Source organism: Microchirus variegatus (assembly GCF_963457635.1).
Source record: "Microchirus variegatus genome assembly, chromosome: 5".
Lineage (NCBI taxonomy): Eukaryota > Metazoa > Chordata > Actinopteri > Pleuronectiformes > Soleidae > Microchirus > Microchirus variegatus.
Window position 1 is genome coordinate 8362633 of NC_139806.1, and position 20593 is coordinate 8383225.

Sequence of the window (20593 nt, forward strand, 5' to 3'; positions counted from 1 at the left end):
TTGATGTTGTTAGCTAATAGCTTTGTAGCTATGACAGCTCAATAGACGCTTTGCTAGTTATCACTCATTCCTGGCTCGCAACGTTTGTCAAAAGGTATATTTTAATCTATTGTTGATCTGATCTGATATAACCGGGATGTATGGCAAGTGTAAATGAGCAAAACCTTTACATGCAAAGGCAATAATAAAACTATAAACCTCCTGAATACATTATCATTTAGCACAATTGTCTGTAGTTGTAGTAACACTTGCGCAGACGAAAAACAACACACAAATCAACTGCCTTTGTGCAAATATGTCTTTACTTAACACACACTCTTGTGACTTTTCGGTGACAGTCATCTTTATCCAGACTCCATGTTATGTCTCATCACATGTTCATGCCTTATACTGCAGCTTATGCAACAAAACATTATAAGCATAAACTATCTCACAAAGCATAGCTGTGTTTTAGTGTCAGTCACACACACACTCACACACAACCTGTGAACTCACAATCTCTGTCAAGAAAAGCATCTTATATTGATATATTAAACTTTCATCGAGAAGATAAGAGGCACAGTGGCCCATCTCCTTTTATTTAACAACACATTTGTAAATGTCTGAGTAAACTCTGAAGATTCTCCCTTTGGTTACCAGGTCACATTAGGATCAGGACAAAACACGGATCAGTTCTTCCTCATCGTTGTCCACGACTCCTTCTGTATGACTGTCACAGGTGGCCACCAGCCCAAGTCCCAACTCTGCCAGCTCCTCACAGCTCATGTCAGTCGTCACCATGATCTTAGTCTCCAGACGGTTACATAGAGTCCTGTATGAAGGCAGTGGGTATCCAATCTCTCTCAAGTACTCATAGCCTTTGGTGCCGACTGCACAGCGGATCTTGCGGGCCTTCAGGATGGTCTCTGGGGACCAGACCGCCCGGCGGGATCGCTTGGTGAGCGACAGGGCACGAATCTGATCCTCGAAGAGAAAGTTGTGGAGGCCCCTCTCGATCCGGTCCAGACGATAAAGGCGTTTCTTCATCTCCTCTGCCTGGTACGCACAAAGGGGAAATTTGGATCAGATCATCTACTATGCATTACTGCTCATTTTGACCTGTGGTTCTTCACAGCTTTGACGGTGATGTAAAAATTAGCAAGCAGGCACTTCACAAGAAAAAAAAAATCAAAGGAAACAGTGATTTGTTGGATTAAAGCAACCCTAGAATCCACCCTACCTCCTTCTGTAGCCTTGCAGTGTGCTTCATCTCCTGATCCAGCTGTTTCTTGAGGATTTCACACTGTGTGCAGGACTGCTGGTCCTCGCCTGTTCTCTCTGCATCATCTTCTAATGCATCAGACAGAGGTTTGTGTCTGGCATAGCCATGGTCCCCACATTTCTTCCCCTTTCCTACGAGGGACACAAAGCACCTTATAACTATAACTGAATGCTTGGATTTCAGTTCTTGTTGTATTTTTGCCAAGCACATTATTCAACACATTTGTGGTCCTGGATGAACAGATTAGGTTGAGTCACCTGGTTCAGATTTCACGGGCAGCAGGATGTGTGGGATGGTTACTGCAGGGTAAGGAGGGTCTCCAACACTGAAGATAGTAGGGATGGCATTGGGCTTCAGCTTTTTCCCTCCAGCTGGAGACCTGGCTATCTCCTCAAACTGGCTCTGCTCAAAATGATCCTTGGAGAAACAACAATGACATACACACACAGGTTAAGAAAAAGGTAATGTAAGCGAATGCAAACAGTAATACATGTAAATGTAACATGAATTAGAATATATCTTACCTTAAGAATTCAAATCAATAAACCTTAATTTCATTTATTACATGTATACACTAACATTAGCTTTGATGGGTGGGAACTTACCTGGCAGAGTCTGGAATGAGGTGTTGGTTCAAAGTCACGACGACAGTTCACCACCCACTTTTTCTTACGAACAAGGTCTTTGGGAAATCTGAATAGCTGTTTGCCAATGCTAGTTGAGTTGGAGCAGTTTGGAGCGGAGCAGCCACCCATTGCACCAGTTAAAACTAATAGTATAGGAGAAATTAGTTGATAATAGAATAGGAGTGATTTGCTGTAAATGAAGCTCAGCTGAGGATTTCAATCATTACTATTTAAATATATACGAGGAGTAAAATAACAAATAAAAGTTAAATTTAAAATAAATGTTCACCCGTGGAAACCAGCGCACTATCCCGTAGATGTTCACATCATTTTTAAGCGTCTAATTTCAAGTATTTTAGCTGAGATGAAAATGTTTCTCACTTTGTTTGAGCCAAAATGGCGCACTTCTCTTCGATGGATGAGTATCGTGACGCAGTGTTTATGTGTGCCCACTGTAAACGCCTGTCTAAAACGATTTCAACGAAGGCCCAAAAGGTCAAAATAGAAGATAAAATAAATCACACATTACACATCAAGTGATACAACTTTAGTTTTGATTGAGGGCGACTATTTCGGACGTACACGGAGAGACAAAATATTATTTGCGCTCTGGCAGACGTCAAACTTATATGGGTTGATTGTAAAAGGACCCCGGGAAGCACGTTGAAATGTTTACGGTATACTCATTGAGAGCATGATTGAGAGTTGTCGACCAGAGAAACTTACAGTTAAGGCTACATTATTAATACATTATTGAATTATCTGTGATAGTATAATGTGTGCACAGAGCAGAGCCGATAAAATCGTTAACAAGTTAGTTGGATAAGTTAGTCAACACTGTTGTTAGCATTGGTAGCAGCAACATCGCTTCAACTGCACTAAAAGAGGAAAAGAGTTTCCGCTGTTGTACACTGAATCAATTGAACATGGCATCGTCACTGGTTGTCCCAGTTATTGATGTCCAGAACGACAACTTTAAAGAGCTTTGGCCTGCTATGGTAGTGGCCATTAAAACGTCGTCCTTCGTTGCACTGGACACGGTGAGTAAAAGTTTGGCGTGCACAGATTTGACAGCCTCCCACTGAGCATCATCGTCACATGATAACAATAATGTAATTAATTAACCTAACGGGTCTCTGTTGTGTTCAGGAGCTGAGTGGTCTTGGGAACAGAAAAGCTTTGCTGGCCGAGTGAGTATAAACATTTTTGATCGACTGGAATTGCCATGCAAGAAGCATAAGATAAGATAAGATAAGATAAGATAGCTTTATTTATCCCACAGTGGGGAGAGAACAGGGTTTCAGCAGCTCCGTATACAGATTAACAATTACACAATGTTATAAAAACTGTACAAAGAAAGAAATAAGATAAGAGTGAATGTAAATAAGGTGCGTATTTGGTTGGAAGCCACTGAAAGTTTCTTCTCTGTCACTTTGTTTTGTGGTGTTTACATATAGTTGACTCTGCTGTGATATTTATGTTCCACTGTACTGTGCATTTACTGCGCTGTGTGACTCCTGCTGCAAACAAAAATTGCCCGTCAGGGACGATAAAGATTTTCCAATCCGATGTTTCAGATCTATTGAAGACCGATATAAAGCCATATGCCACGCTGCACGCTCTCGCTCCATCCTCTCTCTGGGATTCGCCTGCTTCAAGAAACAGGACGTCAAGGTACAACATATAGCAATACATCACAATATCTGTCTAACTCTGTGAAAAGTTAAAAGTGCAGGATTTTTCCATTAACCTTTAATCTGTAATTCCCCTCTTCAGGCACCAGACACTTACCTGGTCCAGGTGTATAACCTAACCCTGTTGTGTTCAGAGGAGTACATCATTGAGCCCCAGTCAGTCCAGTTCTTGGTGCAGCATGGATTTGACTTTAACAAGCAGTATGCACATGGAATATCTTACTGCAAAGGCAATAATAAGGTACTGAGGCTTCTTGCTTTTTTTTATTTGTGCTGAACTTTGCACCTGTTTTACCAGTATTACATTGAAATGGACACCGTAAAAGTTATTTTTTTCTTGTTTTTTTTTTCTTGACTGACCACTTGTCTTTCTGCTCTTGTTTCAGGGAGAATCTGACAACAGAGGTGTCCACATCAGGGCGTTATTCACTGAACTGCTGCGTGCACGCAAACCCCTGGTGCTCCACAATGGCCTCATAGACATTGCTTTCCTTTACCAGGTAGGTGAAAATTTATTTAATAAGATGTTAGTAAATGCGATTTATTTATTTTTCTGCACTGGCTGTATTCAGACGATATCACATTTTAGTCTGCCACCAAAAATATGCTGTTGCTGCCTTTCTGCATAAGCGACAATCACCATCCATCCATCTAGTCTTTTAAATGCAATGTATTCTCTCTCCACCAGTGTTTTTATGCTCATCTGCCTGAGCGTCTGGCCACATTTACAGCCGACCTGTCCGAGATGTTTCCTGCAGGCATCTATGACACCAAATACGTCACTGAGTTTGAGCTGAGGCTCAGTGCTTCCTATCTGGAGTATGCCTTTAAGAAATGGTTAGTAGGGGATTACTGTTTCTATTCAATATAACCAATGGAATATCAAAGAAGGTGTAGAGTAGAATCTGTATTGACATTCATTGTAATACTTAAAGTTATAATATAATGGTATGTTCTGCTTATTTAATGTGATGAAGTCGAATTAAAAAATAGATCAGATTTGTCCAAAAATCTAACATTACTGATTATTGCTACTGCCAAATAAACCTGACGAGTCATTATGTTTGACAAATGAATCACAACTTAGTCACATGCATGCGTTTGAAAACATACACTACCAGTCAAAGGTTTGGACACACCGCAGAGTGAAGACAGATGTTTGCAAGTTTAATTGTTTTGCTGTTTCCATATTTCATGTCGTCCACCCTCCAGTAAGCTGGATAACACTCGCAGTCTGACTTCTGGAGGGACTGAACATCATGTCCATGTGGAGTTTTGTAAATATGCTGGACCCATGTCCAGATATGTGGACTTCAGAGTGTGTCCAGTAATTGCCTCTACTGAAGTACGGACCGACATCTGTGAGCGCTTCTCTGTAAGTGTCAACCTGTTTCTGTCAGATCAGTTAAGCTAAGTCTACTTCTTCTTTTAATCTATATAACGTCTATATTTAAAGGTGCATTATGTAATAAATCTAAAGCAACTGGCCATAAAATCCTCCTAATATGTCACAGAGACTCAGGAATAATGTTCATATAACAAACTGAACTCACCAACAACAACAGTACAGCCAAAATATTTGCATTAAAACAAATATTTTGCAGACTGCAAATGATGTTTATGTTTTGAAATCATGTTTTGGCATGTGGCGCCACCTACCGTCGTCTACCAATCATTGCAATCAGTAGAGTCTCAGCTGCCGAGCAACCACGGGGTTGCCAGTTACGTCAAAATACAAACCTTAAAGACTTCGGTATTTTGAATTTGAATGTAGTAGCCGTTTTTGGCCACATATGGCACCTTTAATATAAAATTGTCCTCTCTTGTTGTGTGTTTGTTTGACAGGGATTTGGCTGGTGTCCAAATGGTTCCCAGTGTCCGTTATCACACGACACTGACCTGATCATCCTCCAGGATGAGAACAACAAGGATGACAAGCGAAAAAAGAGGAAGAGACGCCGAGAGAAGAAAAGAGGTAAAGGAGGTGAAGCAGAGGGTTCCTCCATCTTAGACAGTGCCCCGGAAAACAAAAAACCCCACATGGAGGTGGATCAAGAAGAAAGAGCAGATGAACAGCAAACGATGACTGTTGATCTGGGTTCAGAAAGTGGACCAGTGATGGACACTCAACAGAATGAATGCGGGGACATGAAAACGGCACATGAGGGGAATGGAGTAAGTGAGGACAAGACGGACTTGAGACATTCTGTAAGAAATGCAGGTGAGGAAACAAACGGGAAAACGAATACAGACAAGAGTGAAGAAAAAGAGAAGTTGAGTGACCTCTCAGCTGGGCCTGATGCTCAGAAAAAGGCAGACCCCGGAACACACCGAGCAGGGTTTGACGCCTTCATGACGGGATACATTTTTGCTTACTCGTGTGCTTGTGTCCAGGAGGAAAGAGTGGGAGCTGAAGAGAAGAAGGAGCACGAGGACGAGCAGCTGTGGCTGCCCTCCTGTCTCAATAAGGTTTATCTCAGCGGCAAAGCGGCTCCTCTCAACGTGGTTAAAAGCACCTTCTCCAAGTCGTCCAAGGCCCACGTGCAGAAGATGGAGATGGTGTGGGAAAGCAAAATGTAGCTCACAGTTTAAACAAGTGGAAATTCACAGTGCATGCTTCTTCTTTTTTTTAAATGATGGATGGACAATGAGGCAGACTGAAGTGTCTCAAAGACTATCAGTGACATTCTGTGATCCTCAGCTGCCATGAGGTCGTCATTTTTGTTTGTTAGTGAATTATCATGGAAGCGTTTTGATGACTCGGCTGAATTTTAAATGCTCTGGTGATTTGGTTCCCTAATTTTTTATACAATAACATTAACAGGCAAAGTTTTGATTTGTCTTAAACAGAAATAATTGACTAAGGTGTGGTGTACTCAGCCGTACTTAACTTATGAACATATAAGCATTTTGCTGAAGAAAAGAATCACTTGCATGGACTGTTCTGGTTATTTTAATTTTCTCATTATGTTAAGAGTTCCAATAGAAATATACATGTACTGATTCGTTGAGTAAATGAAAACTAACTATTGTGAGCAGTAATTCATAGTTTAAACACACTAAATTAAAGATGCCCAACATTTTGTGGCCCCACGTATACAGTAGGTCAGTATAATGTAATGGCCCTTTGGTTTTATATTTTATATGTCATTGATTTGGGTAGTCCTCTCTCTCGTTTGACCTTGTAATCAACCTGTAAAACTAAAAACCTTCAGGAAATATTGAATTATGGCATCTGTGACAGTTGGTAAAAGTAGCAAAACATTGCAGTGCAGTGGACCAATAAATGATGTCATCATGTATTCAGAAACAGCCAAAGAGACGATGGTAATTGATGTGTGCTTTTACTCCACATACCATGTTTTTCCTTAACCTGTGAAGTAAAATAAAGGGACTTCCTTCATCTTTATTTACTCCTCTGTCATTACTTGGAAAGACAATAAGAGTGCAGATAGACACATGGAAAGTAGATTCTAATTGTAATCAAATAAATATACGATGATAACATTTTCAATCACATGAATTGTTTTTAATTAAAGGAAAACCTTTACAAATTTAAGTGCTGACAAAATAAAATATGTGATCAGTCAAATGGGTCAAAGGTCACAAATGCTTCAAATTTTTAATGTCTTACTCTGTAACAGATGTGTAAGTAAAATTAAAAATTTAAATAAAACTACATTAAAAAGAAAAACATTTCTGGTTAAAGTACAAGTACACAAAAAACCTACTCAATTACAGTAACGTGAATAAATGTAATTAATTAATAGTTCAGAGCTACAGTAGCAACTCCCATACAGCAGGGGGCGGTAATCCAACTTTAACTTGACGCTGTTTGAATAAACGACGAAGCAGCAGCAGCGAAGAAGAAGAAGAAGAAGAAGAAGTCATTCATTAGAAGTCAGTGTCCATCAGCCTGGAGCTGTGAATAACTGCCTCTTGTCTGACTGCGAATGATACAAACTCTGACGTAAGCGAACAAGATCAGCTGATAATATCGAGCACAGACATGGCGGAAGAGGAAATTGACTACAACATCGTGTTTCCAGATGCGGGCACAACCGGTGGGCATCGTTTTGTCATTGTATCGCTGACATGCGCATACTGTATGTGTGTGTGTCACAGTTAGCTCAGCGTGAACGCTAATAAAAACCACGACAGCGTGTTCGCTGCGGAACTAAACAGCTAAACCCGCTCACTCGTTTGTTAGCTTCCCTTTAGCTTAGCCCGCAGTGACATCTGTGCTAACGTGCTGTTTTGTTTTTATTTATTTATTTATTTATTGTTGTTGTCCGCTTTGATTTCAGAGAAACACTGGCATGGGACAAAGGAGCCAGTGGTGATACTGCTGGGCTGGGCTGGCTGCAAAGACAAGCACCTTTCCAAGTACAGCGCCATCTACAACGAGCAGGTTAACACTAATTAGCTAATTAGCTATTTGTTTATTTTATTTTTAAACCAATGTCTGTCAAATGATGTCATCGCTGGCATTTGGATTGGGTTTTTGCATGGGTTTAACTCATACATGCATGTCATACATGCTCAATGTCTCGCGAAATAGACCTTACATGAAATAGTAGGACAAACATTATGTAAATGAACAATTTTAAAGACAGTCGTGCTATTGATCAAGTGTAATCAAACTAAATGCACTACATACTTGACACTTAAACCTGTAGAATCTGAAAAATGTGTTATTTAATGGTGCATTATGTAATAAATCTAAAGCAACCGTCCATAACATCCTCCTAATATGTCACAGAGACTCAGAATAATGTTCATATAACAAACTGAACTCACCAACAACAGTACAGACAAAATATTTGCATTAAAATAAAATATGTTGCAGACTGCAAATCATGTTTATGTTTTGAAATCATGTTTTGGCATGTGGCGCCACCTACCGCCGTCTACCAATACATTTGAATGTAGTAACCGTTTTTGGCCACATTCTTACATATGGCACCTTTAAACCTGCATGCATATTTCCAGTATTTTATTGTGATTGAAAAATATTCATATTTTTAATTTTTTTAAATAAAGGAATCAGAATACAAATAACGTCAGTGTTTCTCTTCACAAAGATCAGAGTAATAACAACAAATATCACAAAAAGTTACTCGCAAACAAGATATAGATTGTACGGCACCAGTAAACTCGTATGCACCTCTTGTATTCATTCCTTCTATTCTGTCTTAGGGATGTGTCATCATCCGCTACACCGCTCCCCTGAAAACACTCTTTATCTCAGAGCCGATCGGCTACAAGGAGCTGCGTGGGATGGCCCTGAAGCTGCTGGAGATTCTCTATGACTATGAGGTGGAGAACAGTCCTATTTTTTTTCATGTATTCAGTAACGGTGGCTTCATGCTCTACCGGTACATTATAGAGTTGCTGCACAGCGACAAACAGTTCAGTTCCCTCAGTGTGCTGGGGGCTGTTGTGGACAGCGCCCCAGGCAGTAGGGACATTCCGGGGGCCCTGCGCGCAATGACGTCCGTGTTGGGACCACGCGTGAGTCCTCTTATGCGCTTCCTCCTCCTCGCCCTTTTTGCTGTGGTCATTTTCCTGCTGCGAATCGTGCTTTACCCGTTGACCAAGTTCATCCACAAGAACCACTATGACGCCGTGCAGGACAGACCCCCTGTCTGGCCTCATTTCTTCATGTATTCCAAAGCCGATCAAGTTGTCAGACACTCGGACATTGAGCTCTTCATGGGATCCTTGAAGCTGAAGGATGTCCCTGTGGACAATTTTGATTTTGTCTCCAGTCCCCACGTCAGTCATTTCCGAGATTTCCCTGAGCAGTACGCCCTCAAGTGCAGAGATTTCCTGATCGCTTGCGTGAAAGACTTACAAGGGACCGAGGTGAAGAGGAGACACCGGGTTCAAGATCAGTGAGACTTGCAGGATTTTGCTGTCTGTCTCTAGTGTCTAACTTCATTTTTCCTCTTGTCTCTGCTAAGAAAATGAGTATAAAAGTGTTGTCAAGGTAGCTGGAATTTGCACTGAACTTGTATAGGATGCTTCACCGTCTCAGTGCACATAGTGGGAAGGTTCCACATAATGTGCTGAACTTAACCCAGCCCTGTGAAATACTGTGTCACATGTCCTTGGCACAGAGGCTTAATATAGCACACTCAGTAGTCGTACACCACGTATAACAATAACAATACAAACACTGCTATACACTGGGGTATTTAAGTTATTTTGGGTGATTTCAATGGTATTTATTAATATTGCTGTTAAATGTAATAGATTGTAGACTAGTAGTAGTGATTCTAAATGAAACTGTTGGGAAATAATAATAATCTGTGTATTTAAGCTGTAAAAGGTCAGAGTGCAAAGGCTATTGCAATAAAAGGCAACTTTAAAAATTTGGAATAATTAAACACTTAATGTATTTGAATATAAAAAAAATGCACTACGTGCATTCCAGTAGAATAAACGGCCCCTGATGTGTGTTTTGAATACAGATTCAGTTAAAGCAAAGAGGTGATTGACTATGAATGTATGTGTTCAACACAACCTATTTGTGCTTTTTAACTGATGTGCCTTCAATAAATCAGAATGCTCATAAAATATAATGTTCATATGTCTGTGAGGGTGTGTCGTGTGTGTCCAGAAACATGCAGATTTATGCAAATTGGACACTTTAAATTGAGAGTAGATGGTTGTTTGTCTCTGGCGTCCTGTAGAAGATGAATGTCTGTGAAGGTTCTCAGTCCTCCAGGTCATGGTTACCTTCTGTAGTTAGCAGTATAGGCTTCTGGACGTGTTACAGTTAAGTTGAAGACATTTCACCTCTCCTTTGAAGAGGCTTCTTCTGTTCCGTCTTGAGACTCGAGAGTTAAGTTGAACAAGACCAGCAGGACTTTTGGGATTTTGTTGGACTTCATCGCTAAGAGAACCTGTAAGATTAGCTGTAGCCTCGCAGTGATTCATTCTTCTCCCGTGAAGCAATTTCTTTGATTTATTTGCTATATAGCAACATATAATGGAACGAGGAATGCAGTTCTAACGCGATTAAAACATGGAATATGTTTTTTTTTTTTTAATGGAGCCTTTAAAGTTAGTGTTGGAGACGGGTACAGTTTATGACCGCTCTTTTAAAAGAGCAAGGTTTTATTTCGGCTTGGTTCCTTCGTCTTGCTCACTCACTGATGACCAGAGGGCTTCACTCCCTGCGTGTAATAAACGTCATCAGAGTGAAGGACGACATCAGAAAAAAGAAAAAAAGGAATCTTAAAACCATAGGCTGATAAAGTTCCTTCTATTTCCCCCTCATCTCCTGTCATGACACGTCACTGACTGTTTGAGGAGTGCACATCTGCCTCCTCGGTCCTACAGGGATGTTTATTTACTGTCTTGGCCATGTCACATTTGACATTTGTTAGAGTGAGTGGTTGGTATTTGTCTCTGCAGCAGGTCTGGACCTGGCACTGAAAGTCATTCATTACATCTAGGCAGTTGTGGAGCAAGTATTTATACTCTGTACCGAGGTAATGTACGACATAAAATAATCCTTTACATATAAATCATCCCCTGAAAATGTCAAGCACAACGTTGCTCTCCATTCATATTGTGTTTTATGTTTAATCAATGTTTTTTTTAATGCGGAAAAGACGAGATATCAGTCATGTATGATTTGGATTCGGTATGAAAAACCCACAAGGAACAAATCAACTGGACATACAATTTAGTGTTTTTCTGTGTTAAATAATTAGCAAAATTTGCCCTAATCTAAAATATTTTTCCACAAGATTGAACACAAAACGGACAACTAGAAGAGCAAAGAACATAACACAAATACCACAATCAGCCAGTTCCCTGTACACAACAGTACAAGAACATACACAAAGATGAAGTAAAAATTAATATTAAGTGCAGAAATGTATAACTTTTTAAGAACAAATCAGTTCTGGTGTCAGGGAAGAGAATGTGATGTCTTCTGAGCCTCACATTAGATTATTATTATTTATTGGTATTTGATTTATTTGACTAATTACTAGTTGATAAGAAATAATCTAAGGTTTGTTCCCACTTTGTAACCATGTCATTTACATTAAAATACCCTCATATACCTGTGAAATCAATCACCATGTCGACTGTCACCACAATCGGGATGCAAATTCAAAATCTGGAAGGTATGTTCTACAAACAGTGGCGCTAATATTCCAGAAGAGGGCAGCATTGCCTCACAGTTCCCCCATCGTGCAACATTTCACAGAGGCCTCAAGTGTGACACCAAGCCCACAGACCACCATCAGGTTCAGCACTGGTTATTTTAATCTGTGCTCCTGAGGGATTAAGGCTGTGAGATGTTAGCTGTGGGGAGAAATCCCTGTGCTTTAAACTGCTGTGGTGCACCAAGAAATAACTTCTGCAGGTTAACAGCAACGTTAGCTCCGTAAAATGATTCCTGTTTGAGAGTGAGAGAATGAAAATGAAATGAAAACGAGAGGAGAAGAAGAACAGAAAGGTTGGATATGATGATGCCGTCATAACACCCCCCCCCCCCCCCCCCCCCCGCTTTTAGAAAAGCACTGAGGAAGAAATTACACCATGGAAGTTAATGAAGTCTCACAAGTTGATGAGGGGAAAATTGCAGCGAAGAGGGGTCAGCGCTTTCTCTTTAGCCTTTCCCTCTTCCGAGGAAAATGGCTGCGGTCAAGATCCATACTTTTAGAGGACGCTGAACACTCCAGCGCAGAGATGGAGTGAGAGAGATGGGGGGGAGGGCACCAAGATTAATGGTATTAAGTGGTAGCACTTGGCAAATGCGGTAACACATCGTCTATGTTCTCTATTCGCTGCTGATAGTTTCATAGACCTTGGCTTTACACGTTGACTTTTAGCTGTGATTTACAGGATTCAAATAAGCCGGGCGGCTTTTTATCATCACAGGAGCCACAGACGTCTTCATTCTGGAGTCACATTTGTGCCAGTTTTTATCAAAAAATACAATCAACACCTTGAAGCAGGTTAATGTTTCCCCTCTCCACCTCGGCAAATCATGCAAAGCCCCAAAATGAAATCCGTTTTTTTTTGCAACAATTTCCCTTGGTTTAATGTCAGGGCGAATTGAAGAGGTGTTTATATTTATGTTCATGTTGACATTTTGGATGCAAACCTCTGAACCCACTTTCCAGATCATGGGATGGGGATGTGCATGAGTTTTATCTGACACACACACACATATGCAAAGTATTGGATAGGATCTCATGGCAAATCTCTGAACCCTCTTTCTGTGGTGATCTGCACTGATATTGTATAATGTTTGACATTTTGATTTTAAGTCTGACATACTTTGATTATTAATTTTTTTTAGTCTGTAGGTTTACATTTCTTTGTCTCATGCTAGAGTTTGTATTAATTAGTTTTGGAAGACAAATTGACATTTTCCCTCATCATACTATATCCATTTTCTTTATTCTTTATAGTCACATCTCTTCTGACACACACACACATTCACACCCAGGTGTGTCATGCTGTCTTTTACAGGTGACACACACGGCGTTGAAATGTCTCCTTTCTCTATCTCGCTCCAAGGGACCAGCCTTGTGATCAAGTGGAGCAGGGAGCCAACGAGAAGTCACTCAAATCATCCTCTTTTTCCTCTAATGAGCAAAGTGTCCTGTGGAAGCTGAGTCTGAGACAGCATGGGAGCCCCCCCCCCCCCCCCCCCACACACACAGACACACACAAAGAGGTGTAATCCATCACAAGTGCCCTCAAGTACCTTCAATATGATAAAATGCTGAGGATCAGGACCAAAGTCCTAACCGCTTTTGAGTAGCTTAAAAGGTATCGTGGTGTTTTGTATTGAAGAATGAAGAGAAAATTGATGTGTGTGTGTGTGGTTTTAGAAGAAAATCGGCTTGTTGGACCAGACAGGGAGCCGTCATCAAAATCTCCTCTGGTCTATCTCAGCCCCTCAGCCTCTACTTAAGACCAAAAGAGGCAAAAAAAAAGGAAAAGAAGAAGCAATGGAATGTTAGATAAAGAGAAAAAGGACAGAAAGACATAGAGAGGAAGATGGAGAGTGAGAGGAACAGCAGTGTAGAAACCCCTCAGCGTGTGTGCAGCCTCTCTCCCATTGTGTGTTGCAGCAGGCTGCCTCTCACACACTGTTCAGCGCGTGTGTGTGTTTCTTCACAGATGTCCTTGAACAGAACCCCCTCGGCTCTGCGGATCCCTGCTGCCACTGGAGAACATTTGACAAGCAGCAGGCTCTTGTTAGAGCGCTGTCAAATTAAAGGTGTGTGTGTGTGTGTGTGTGTGTAGGCCTGAGAATTTTTGTGCGCATGTGTGGGCCCCGCGCAGATGTGTGTGTGTGTGTTTCAGTGGCTCTATTCAGAGCCCTGTCAAATTAAAACTACCAAACAAACTGTGCATGTCACACAGACAGGCCAACTCGTGTCTGTGACGGCAGCGGTAGGGCCCAGAGCTGCTTTGTCTGTGTTTGTTTGTGGGTGAATATCTGTTGTGTGTGTGTGTGTGTGTGTGTGCATGTGTGTGTTTATGAAAAAAAAAAAGAGAGACTTGGATTTTGTGGCATGCATCTCTTTTTTTTTTTTTTACATGCATCTTTCACTTGTTTGCAATAAACAAATACATTGGTGGAAGGGGAGAATCTAATGAGGTGTGTCTAAGAGGGAAACGCACACACTCTCTCACACACGCACACACACACACACACACACACACACATTGAGTCAATCTGCCCATAGTAAAGATTTGTCTCCATCCTGATGATTTTGCACGACTATAGTAAAATCCCACAATATGGAAATCCTTTATAAAATACAACCGATTACTATCTCTGAAACTAGCTTAGATTGTTAAAGGTGTTAATATGTAATAAATCTAAAGCAACTGGCCATAAAATCCTCCTAATATGTCACAGAGACTCAGGAATAATGTTCATATAACAAACTGAACTCACCAACAACAACAGTACAGACAAAATTTGCATTAAAATAAATATTTTGCAGACTGCAAATCACGTTTTGGCATGTGGCGCCATCTACCAATCATTGCAGTCAATTGAGTCTCACCTGCCGAGCAACCACTGGTTGCCAGTTATGTTAGAAAACGAAACCTAAAAGACCTCGGTATTTTGAATTTGAATGTAGTAACTGTTTTTGGCCACATTCTTACATATGGCACCTTTAATTTTATTGTTTTTGTTCAGTTTAAAAAATAACAAACACAAAACACAAAAAAGCACACAAAAAATTGTTTTTCTGATACAACATTCAAGAGGCTAAAATAATACGACGAACACGAGAAGGCAAACGATTATTCTCACACAAAGGAAAGCGATACTAGATTTCCTGCAGGTTATTGTGTCGACGGACACAAATGTAAATACAGGCACAACCACAGGATATCCCACTGTGTGTGTGTGTTTGTTATTGGAAATTCTATCTAAACATTCTTACAAATAAAGTCTATTTTTGGTTCATTAAATATTTAGGGAATTTTCTTTTGCCATTCAGACGGGAATGAAGATAAATTATAACAGGCAGTGGTACAATGAAAACACACGTTTTGCTGTAGAAAATGGCTAACATCTCCACAAACGCAGAAGCTAGCTTAAACTCGCTTAGCCACAAAACCTTAAACGTTCAGTTTAGAAGGGTTTATTGGCAGAAATGTAATAAATTACCCCTAAATATGTTTGTAAAAGTATAAAATAAATGTTTTTTAGTGTTTGTAGCCTTAGAATACGCTTATTAATTGTACTTTGGACTAAGGGGCCTTGCTTTACAGAGGCTGACGTCACCTGACTGGAAAACGCAGCCAGTGTATTTTATGTAATAAAATGGAAGCCTACAACACAAAAATCAACTTAATCCATAAATGAATGAGGAATTATAATAAATAACCAAATATAGTAAAAAACCAATTGAAGAGAGAGAGTTTACATCCATTCTGGTATGTCAAGGCCACCGTAGTTTCCTAGGACAATCTTAATACCTGGAAGAACTTCACTGGCCCTAATCTCAACCCCATCGAGCATCTTTGAGTTGAACAGAGATTATGGGCCAGGTCTTCTTGTCCAACATCAGTGGCTGACCTCATAAATTCTTTACAGAATGAATGGACACAAATTTGGCATAAAAACACTTCAAAATCTTGAGGAAAGTCTTCCAAGAATATTGTTCTAGCTGCAAAAGAGCTACCAACGCCATATTAAAGTACTGTATTTGAATACGTTTAGACCATTGGTTCTCAAAGTGCGGCTCGCGAGCCAATGGCGGCCCGCAGAAGCATTTATGGTGGCCCGCAATTAATTACAGTTGATAGTTTTAATCCAGGTGCTACTAAGCTTGTTATGTTTATAGGACATTACTGGATACAGACCAATAAGTGTAAACTGTAGAACTGTAATCTGGTCATTAAAATTATTACAAATGGGATTTTTTTTAACTTTTTTTTTTTCCTTTGGTGGCCCTCAGTCCAATGTTGGATTCCTAAATTGGCCCTCAGGTATCAAAACTTTGAGAACACCTGGTTTAGACTAACAATTCAGACGCACAAGTCTTAATGCAAAGAGCTACTGGCCTGGTTTATGTGACCAAGAATTAGGATCAAGTTTTTTTTCAGTGTACGTCAGCCTCTGTGTGTGTATTGTAGTGTTTGTTCACCACCGAGCCCATGTAAGTGTTTTAACCTCGCCTCCATTAGCAAAATGTTATGATTTATGCAGTTGCTCGCAGACTAATATCTTTACAATTCTTTTCTTCTTCCTTTATCTTGTTGCAGCGAAGCCGATTTATCTTAAAGAGTGATGAGGGGAGGTCGCTCTCTATGCAAAACGCATTAAAGCCAAATGAGGAGTCTATTACTCAAATCTGGCTGATAATCCGTTAGCTAAAGACCCCTGGCCGCTAACTAAGCAGATTAAGATATGTCATTGCCACCGTGACCGGGATGACAACAGGACGCTGCTTATGATCTCACACACACACACACACACACACACACACACACACACACACACACACACACACACACACACACACACACACACACACACACACACACACACACACACACACACACACACACACACTACTTACCTACATACAGTGTCTCCTTGCCAACTCACTTCATAGAATTAATACTCCCCTCTCCGCCCACTCTGTTGTGTGTGTGTGTGTGTGTTTGTGTGTGTGAGGCATGCACCGGGAGCCATTAAAGGGCCACATTTGTATGAACATGGACAATTTATCATGGCTTGATTAACATACATGATTTTATCTTCCCCCGCTTTACTCTCTGTGCTTCGGTCCTGTGGTGATAATTACAGATAATTTATTCCGCCCGGTTAATTAACGGGTTCTTCACACAGAGTCCTGAAAATACAGGAAATGCGCCGTGCACCTGTGAGCACTGACTTGTTTTTGTTGTACTGTTTTTTAGTCTAAACAAGAATTATTAAAACTCACCTGACCTTAACACTTTTAAAGAAACTGATGCTGATCTAGTTGTAGGGTGATGTGCACAAGTCAAATGACTTCAGTTGTATTTGTGAGGTGCCTTAATCACAGAATACATTATCTCAAGGCATGTAAACATTAGAATTTGACAATGCTAATGAGAAAACCCAGTGGTTCACACAGCGAGCAAGCATTTGATGACACTGGAGTGAGAAAAATGATCTAATCTCAATGAACAGATTTTGCAAAGTCACCAGTGTGATTGACAGCTGGGATGAGCCAATGGGTGCTTTTTGTTGCAGGTGATTTTTTTGAATTTGCAAAACCTCAACACAGCTGGACAAATCTCAAGACTTCACAACGGGAGCCCAGATTTTTATGGGTGACGTCATTGCTGGTTGCCACTTGAGCAGAACCAGACTCAAGAGCAAGCGCTTCAGAATGTCACTCACATAATCATTATGCCCTTTTCCTCTTAAACACAGCACTACAAGCATGCACAAATAACTCCCAGTCTCAGCACCACAGATAAGTAATTCAGGGAAGAATGCGCCCAGTGTTGTGTCCATTGTGAATCAGTGATGATGGGGTTTGGAGCCCAGCTGTGGACAGTAGATGGCCCAGGGCAGACGTCAGTGTCTCCAGCCCTTGGAGCTGGATGACCTGTGCTGGGCCTGTCTTGTTTCCAACGACCATTTGTTACTAATTAATGGACTGGAGCCCATTCTCCAGTGCTGAGTGCAACACAAACCCCCATGCATTAACCATGACCATGCCTCCGTCTGCTGCCAGAGCTTGGAAGACAGAAAGATGGAGAGAGAGAGAGAGAGAGCGTGAGAGGGACAGAGAGTGAAGTGACAACAAAGAGCAGCATGCACCTGTAACATTTCTAACATGACAGATGAGGACAACGGTTACTAACCACTTACCTGCCAACACCAAACCCCATGGAGAAAATCAGCAATTGTACATCATGACACACAGGAGTTGTTAATCCACTGCTGCCTCCTTCACTAAGCATTAATCTGTGACTTCAGTGTTTGAATTTTACACACGGGAAGTAACCTGCACTTTAACAAACATAGCAACAGCAACTCGTGTCCACACAAGCTAAAAAGGCTAATGGACTTTGGTGCAAGAGAGTGAGTCATTCAGCCACACAGTTCTGTCTAATAGCAAGAACAAAGTGGTAAATTCAGTTTTCCCTCCTGTTTTTTTATGTTATCATTGACAGAAAGTATCCAGCTCTTGGGTGGGAATGAATTATTACTTTAAATAAATCCATAGAATTGGTAAATGTTGGTTATTTGCCCTTTGTAAATCAAGTGTTGGGCCCTTCTCTGTGTCTGGTCACCTTTCTATTCAAACTGCAGTACGGAGGAGCAGCTGTGATATGAAAGTATTTAGGCTCGCCTCAGAAAGGTCTCTCGTAAGATTGCACTTGCCCTTTAAGACTGAAAGCGTCCTTGGTGGCCATCATCGCACGCTCACACACAGTGCAACGCACGGCGATGCATAAATTGCCATTATCTGAGCTGCCGCCAGTGGCAGAAGCGCCCCCACCAAGATCACCTCAGCTGACAAAAGTTAATTTGCACTAATGATGTTTTACTCCTCTCATTACCTTAAATCATCTCCCTCGCCTCCGCCTCCCTCTCTTCACTGCAGAGGGAGAGAGAGATGAAGAGATGCAAATACAAAGGTATGGAAACAGAAAGAGAGAGAGGCCAAAGTGGAGTGAGCACAGTGGCTGAGAGAGCAGTCAGCAGTTGGTAATTGTTATGGCTCTGGATGAAGTTGATGTCCATTGGAGCTGCTCTAAACAGCTCTCTCACCTCCCGCTGCTAAATATTTTACACCGTCGTATAATTATCAAAGCTACTCAAGTTAATTTTTGATGGAAGGCATGTGCTCTCTCAAACATTTACTGTACAGTCAGCTGCAGCGTTGTATTTATGTTGCAGGCTTAAGTGGTGGACTTTGTAATGATAACAGAGTCTGAGCTTAACAAGTGTAGAGTGTTTAATGTGCAAATGAGTTTCTTTTTCTTTTTTTTAACCATGCAGGTTTTAGTTTTTTTACGAGTGGATTAATGTAACGAGTGTTGAGTTGCATTTCAGCCAAACTTCTGCCTCGCAGGTGTCGTCGGTGCTCGAGCTCAGAGCTAAAGTGAGGGTTGATTTGAAACAAGTCACTGATGTGAATGTAACGTCGTTTGACCTGGGAGTGAATGCTGATTAAACAAATTCCCACTGGTGAAAAAACCCATTTAAAAACCCCGGATTAAACAGGTTTCGAACTGGGCGTGAGAATCTCTGATTAATCTACGACTAAAATCTGCATGTTTTTAGACGCAGAAGTGCCCAGTGTTACGACCCTGAAGAGTGTGGAGACTCCCTCTCCTCAACTTCCAAGAAACCACCAGCAACACACTAAACAAACCATTTTAAAGGTTTAATAAAAACAAGACCAAAATGTCTGCTGGCTCCACTGCAGCTGCAGGTGATCAGGCCTCCTGTGCAGGACCAATCAGCTCCCAGGATCCACCTACACATCATGTTTATCAAACATGCACACCTGCAACCCATCGCACACGTACACACAAGGAGAAGAAACCACGACCCTCAAAACGAGAACATTTCTCCCTTAAAGAAATGTTCAATGCAACCAAAATGCTATATTTTCTTATGTTGTACCTCCAAACATCCACGATCTGAACTGGCACATGAGGGAGAACATGCAAACTTGACATAAAGACATAAAGGGCCCTCAGTGAAAACCTTTACAGGTAAAACGGTGTAAATTTAACTAAACAATGGCTTCTTTTCTTCCCTGATAAACCCCCCCCCCCACATAATTAATCATAATAATCTTCTTTATCCTTGGTTTTTCTGCTCCTTGTTTACTGTTTTATTTTGTAGTATTTCCCTGAACTTTGCGTCCTGATTGTTTGTCCCTGCCTCCCTATATGTAGTATTTAGTCTCTGTTCTCCCCAGTGTCTTGGTCCGGTTCTCTTTGTTCCCTTCACAGTCGACCCAGTTATTTTGTATTTTACTTTTGTTGTGTTTCTGCTCTGTTTTACTGCTCCCTGTGTTTCTGCCACTTCTGAGTTTGACTTTAACTCCTTCTTTAGACTTTTCCATTTTTGTCTTTTTATTTAATGTAGACTTTTTTTCCCCACTTTTCCTGCTTTTAGGTCCTATTCCTTTGTGAACTGTAACATCTTTACTGCCATACTAGTGCCGTGGCTAACAGGCATCAGCTTCTAATCTTCCCTGGTTTAGGAGTTTGTTAATGTGTGCACGTTCAGTTTGAAACAGTAAATCTTCATTTCGTGTGTGTAATTGTTTCTGGAGTTGAATTGTCGAGAGATTTCAGTCAAACATTATAACATAATCTACGTCTTTCTTTCTGGAAATGTAGAGATACAGTACATAATTCCATTGGGTGAATCATAGCAAATGTGTGCCTGAATTAAAAGAAAAATGCATTCATGCATTTGCCAAGTGAGTGAAGCACTAGGACGATGATTTTGAGGATAGCTGTCATCTTTGTCTGCC

General features: G+C 40.8%; 3 protein-coding genes across 3 annotated transcripts; 2 read left to right on the forward strand and 1 right to left on the reverse strand.

Moving 5' to 3' along the window:
• Positions 1-651: 651 nt before the first annotated feature.
• On the reverse strand, positions 652-2016 carry LOC310926747 (uncharacterized protein; the record flags this gene model as incomplete). Its single annotated transcript, XM_083888935.1, has 4 exons — positions 652-1035; positions 1220-1392; positions 1519-1678; positions 1867-2016. The coding sequence occupies 4 exons, from the start codon at positions 2014-2016 to the stop codon at positions 652-654; spliced, it is 867 nt and encodes a 288-aa protein (XP_083745061.1).
• Positions 2017-2765: 749 nt separating this feature from the next.
• Positions 2766-6360, forward strand: toe1 (target of EGR1, exonuclease). Its single transcript, XM_083890293.1, has 8 exons — positions 2766-2927; positions 3037-3077; positions 3465-3561; positions 3664-3822; positions 3968-4081; positions 4270-4418; positions 4794-4956; positions 5427-6360. Exons 1-8 carry the CDS (start codon positions 2814-2816, stop codon positions 6159-6161), a joined length of 1572 nt encoding a protein of 523 aa, XP_083746419.1. The 5' UTR covers positions 2766-2813; the 3' UTR covers positions 6162-6360.
• A 1230-nt stretch (positions 6361-7590) lies between these two features.
• tmem53 (transmembrane protein 53) lies at positions 7591-9482 on the forward strand (the record flags this gene model as incomplete). Its single annotated transcript, XM_083889043.1, has 3 exons — positions 7591-7645; positions 7889-7992; positions 8781-9482. The coding sequence occupies 3 exons, from the start codon at positions 7591-7593 to the stop codon at positions 9480-9482; spliced, it is 861 nt and encodes a 286-aa protein (XP_083745169.1).
• Between the last annotated feature and the right edge of the window lie 11111 nt (positions 9483-20593).

Excerpts from the sequence above, each read along its gene's own strand:
- toe1 (XM_083890293.1), top strand. The coding sequence starts at position 2,814 with ATGGCATCGTCACTGGTTGTCCCAGTTATTGATGTCCAGAACGACAAC. Across the intron at positions 2,928-3,036 it reads CCTTCGTTGCACTGGACACG|GAGCTGAGTGGTCTTGGGAA; the intron begins GTGAGTAAAAGT and ends TGTTGTGTTCAG. Across the intron at positions 3,078-3,464 it reads AGAAAAGCTTTGCTGGCCGA|ATCTATTGAAGACCGATATA; the intron begins GTGAGTATAAAC and ends CCGATGTTTCAG.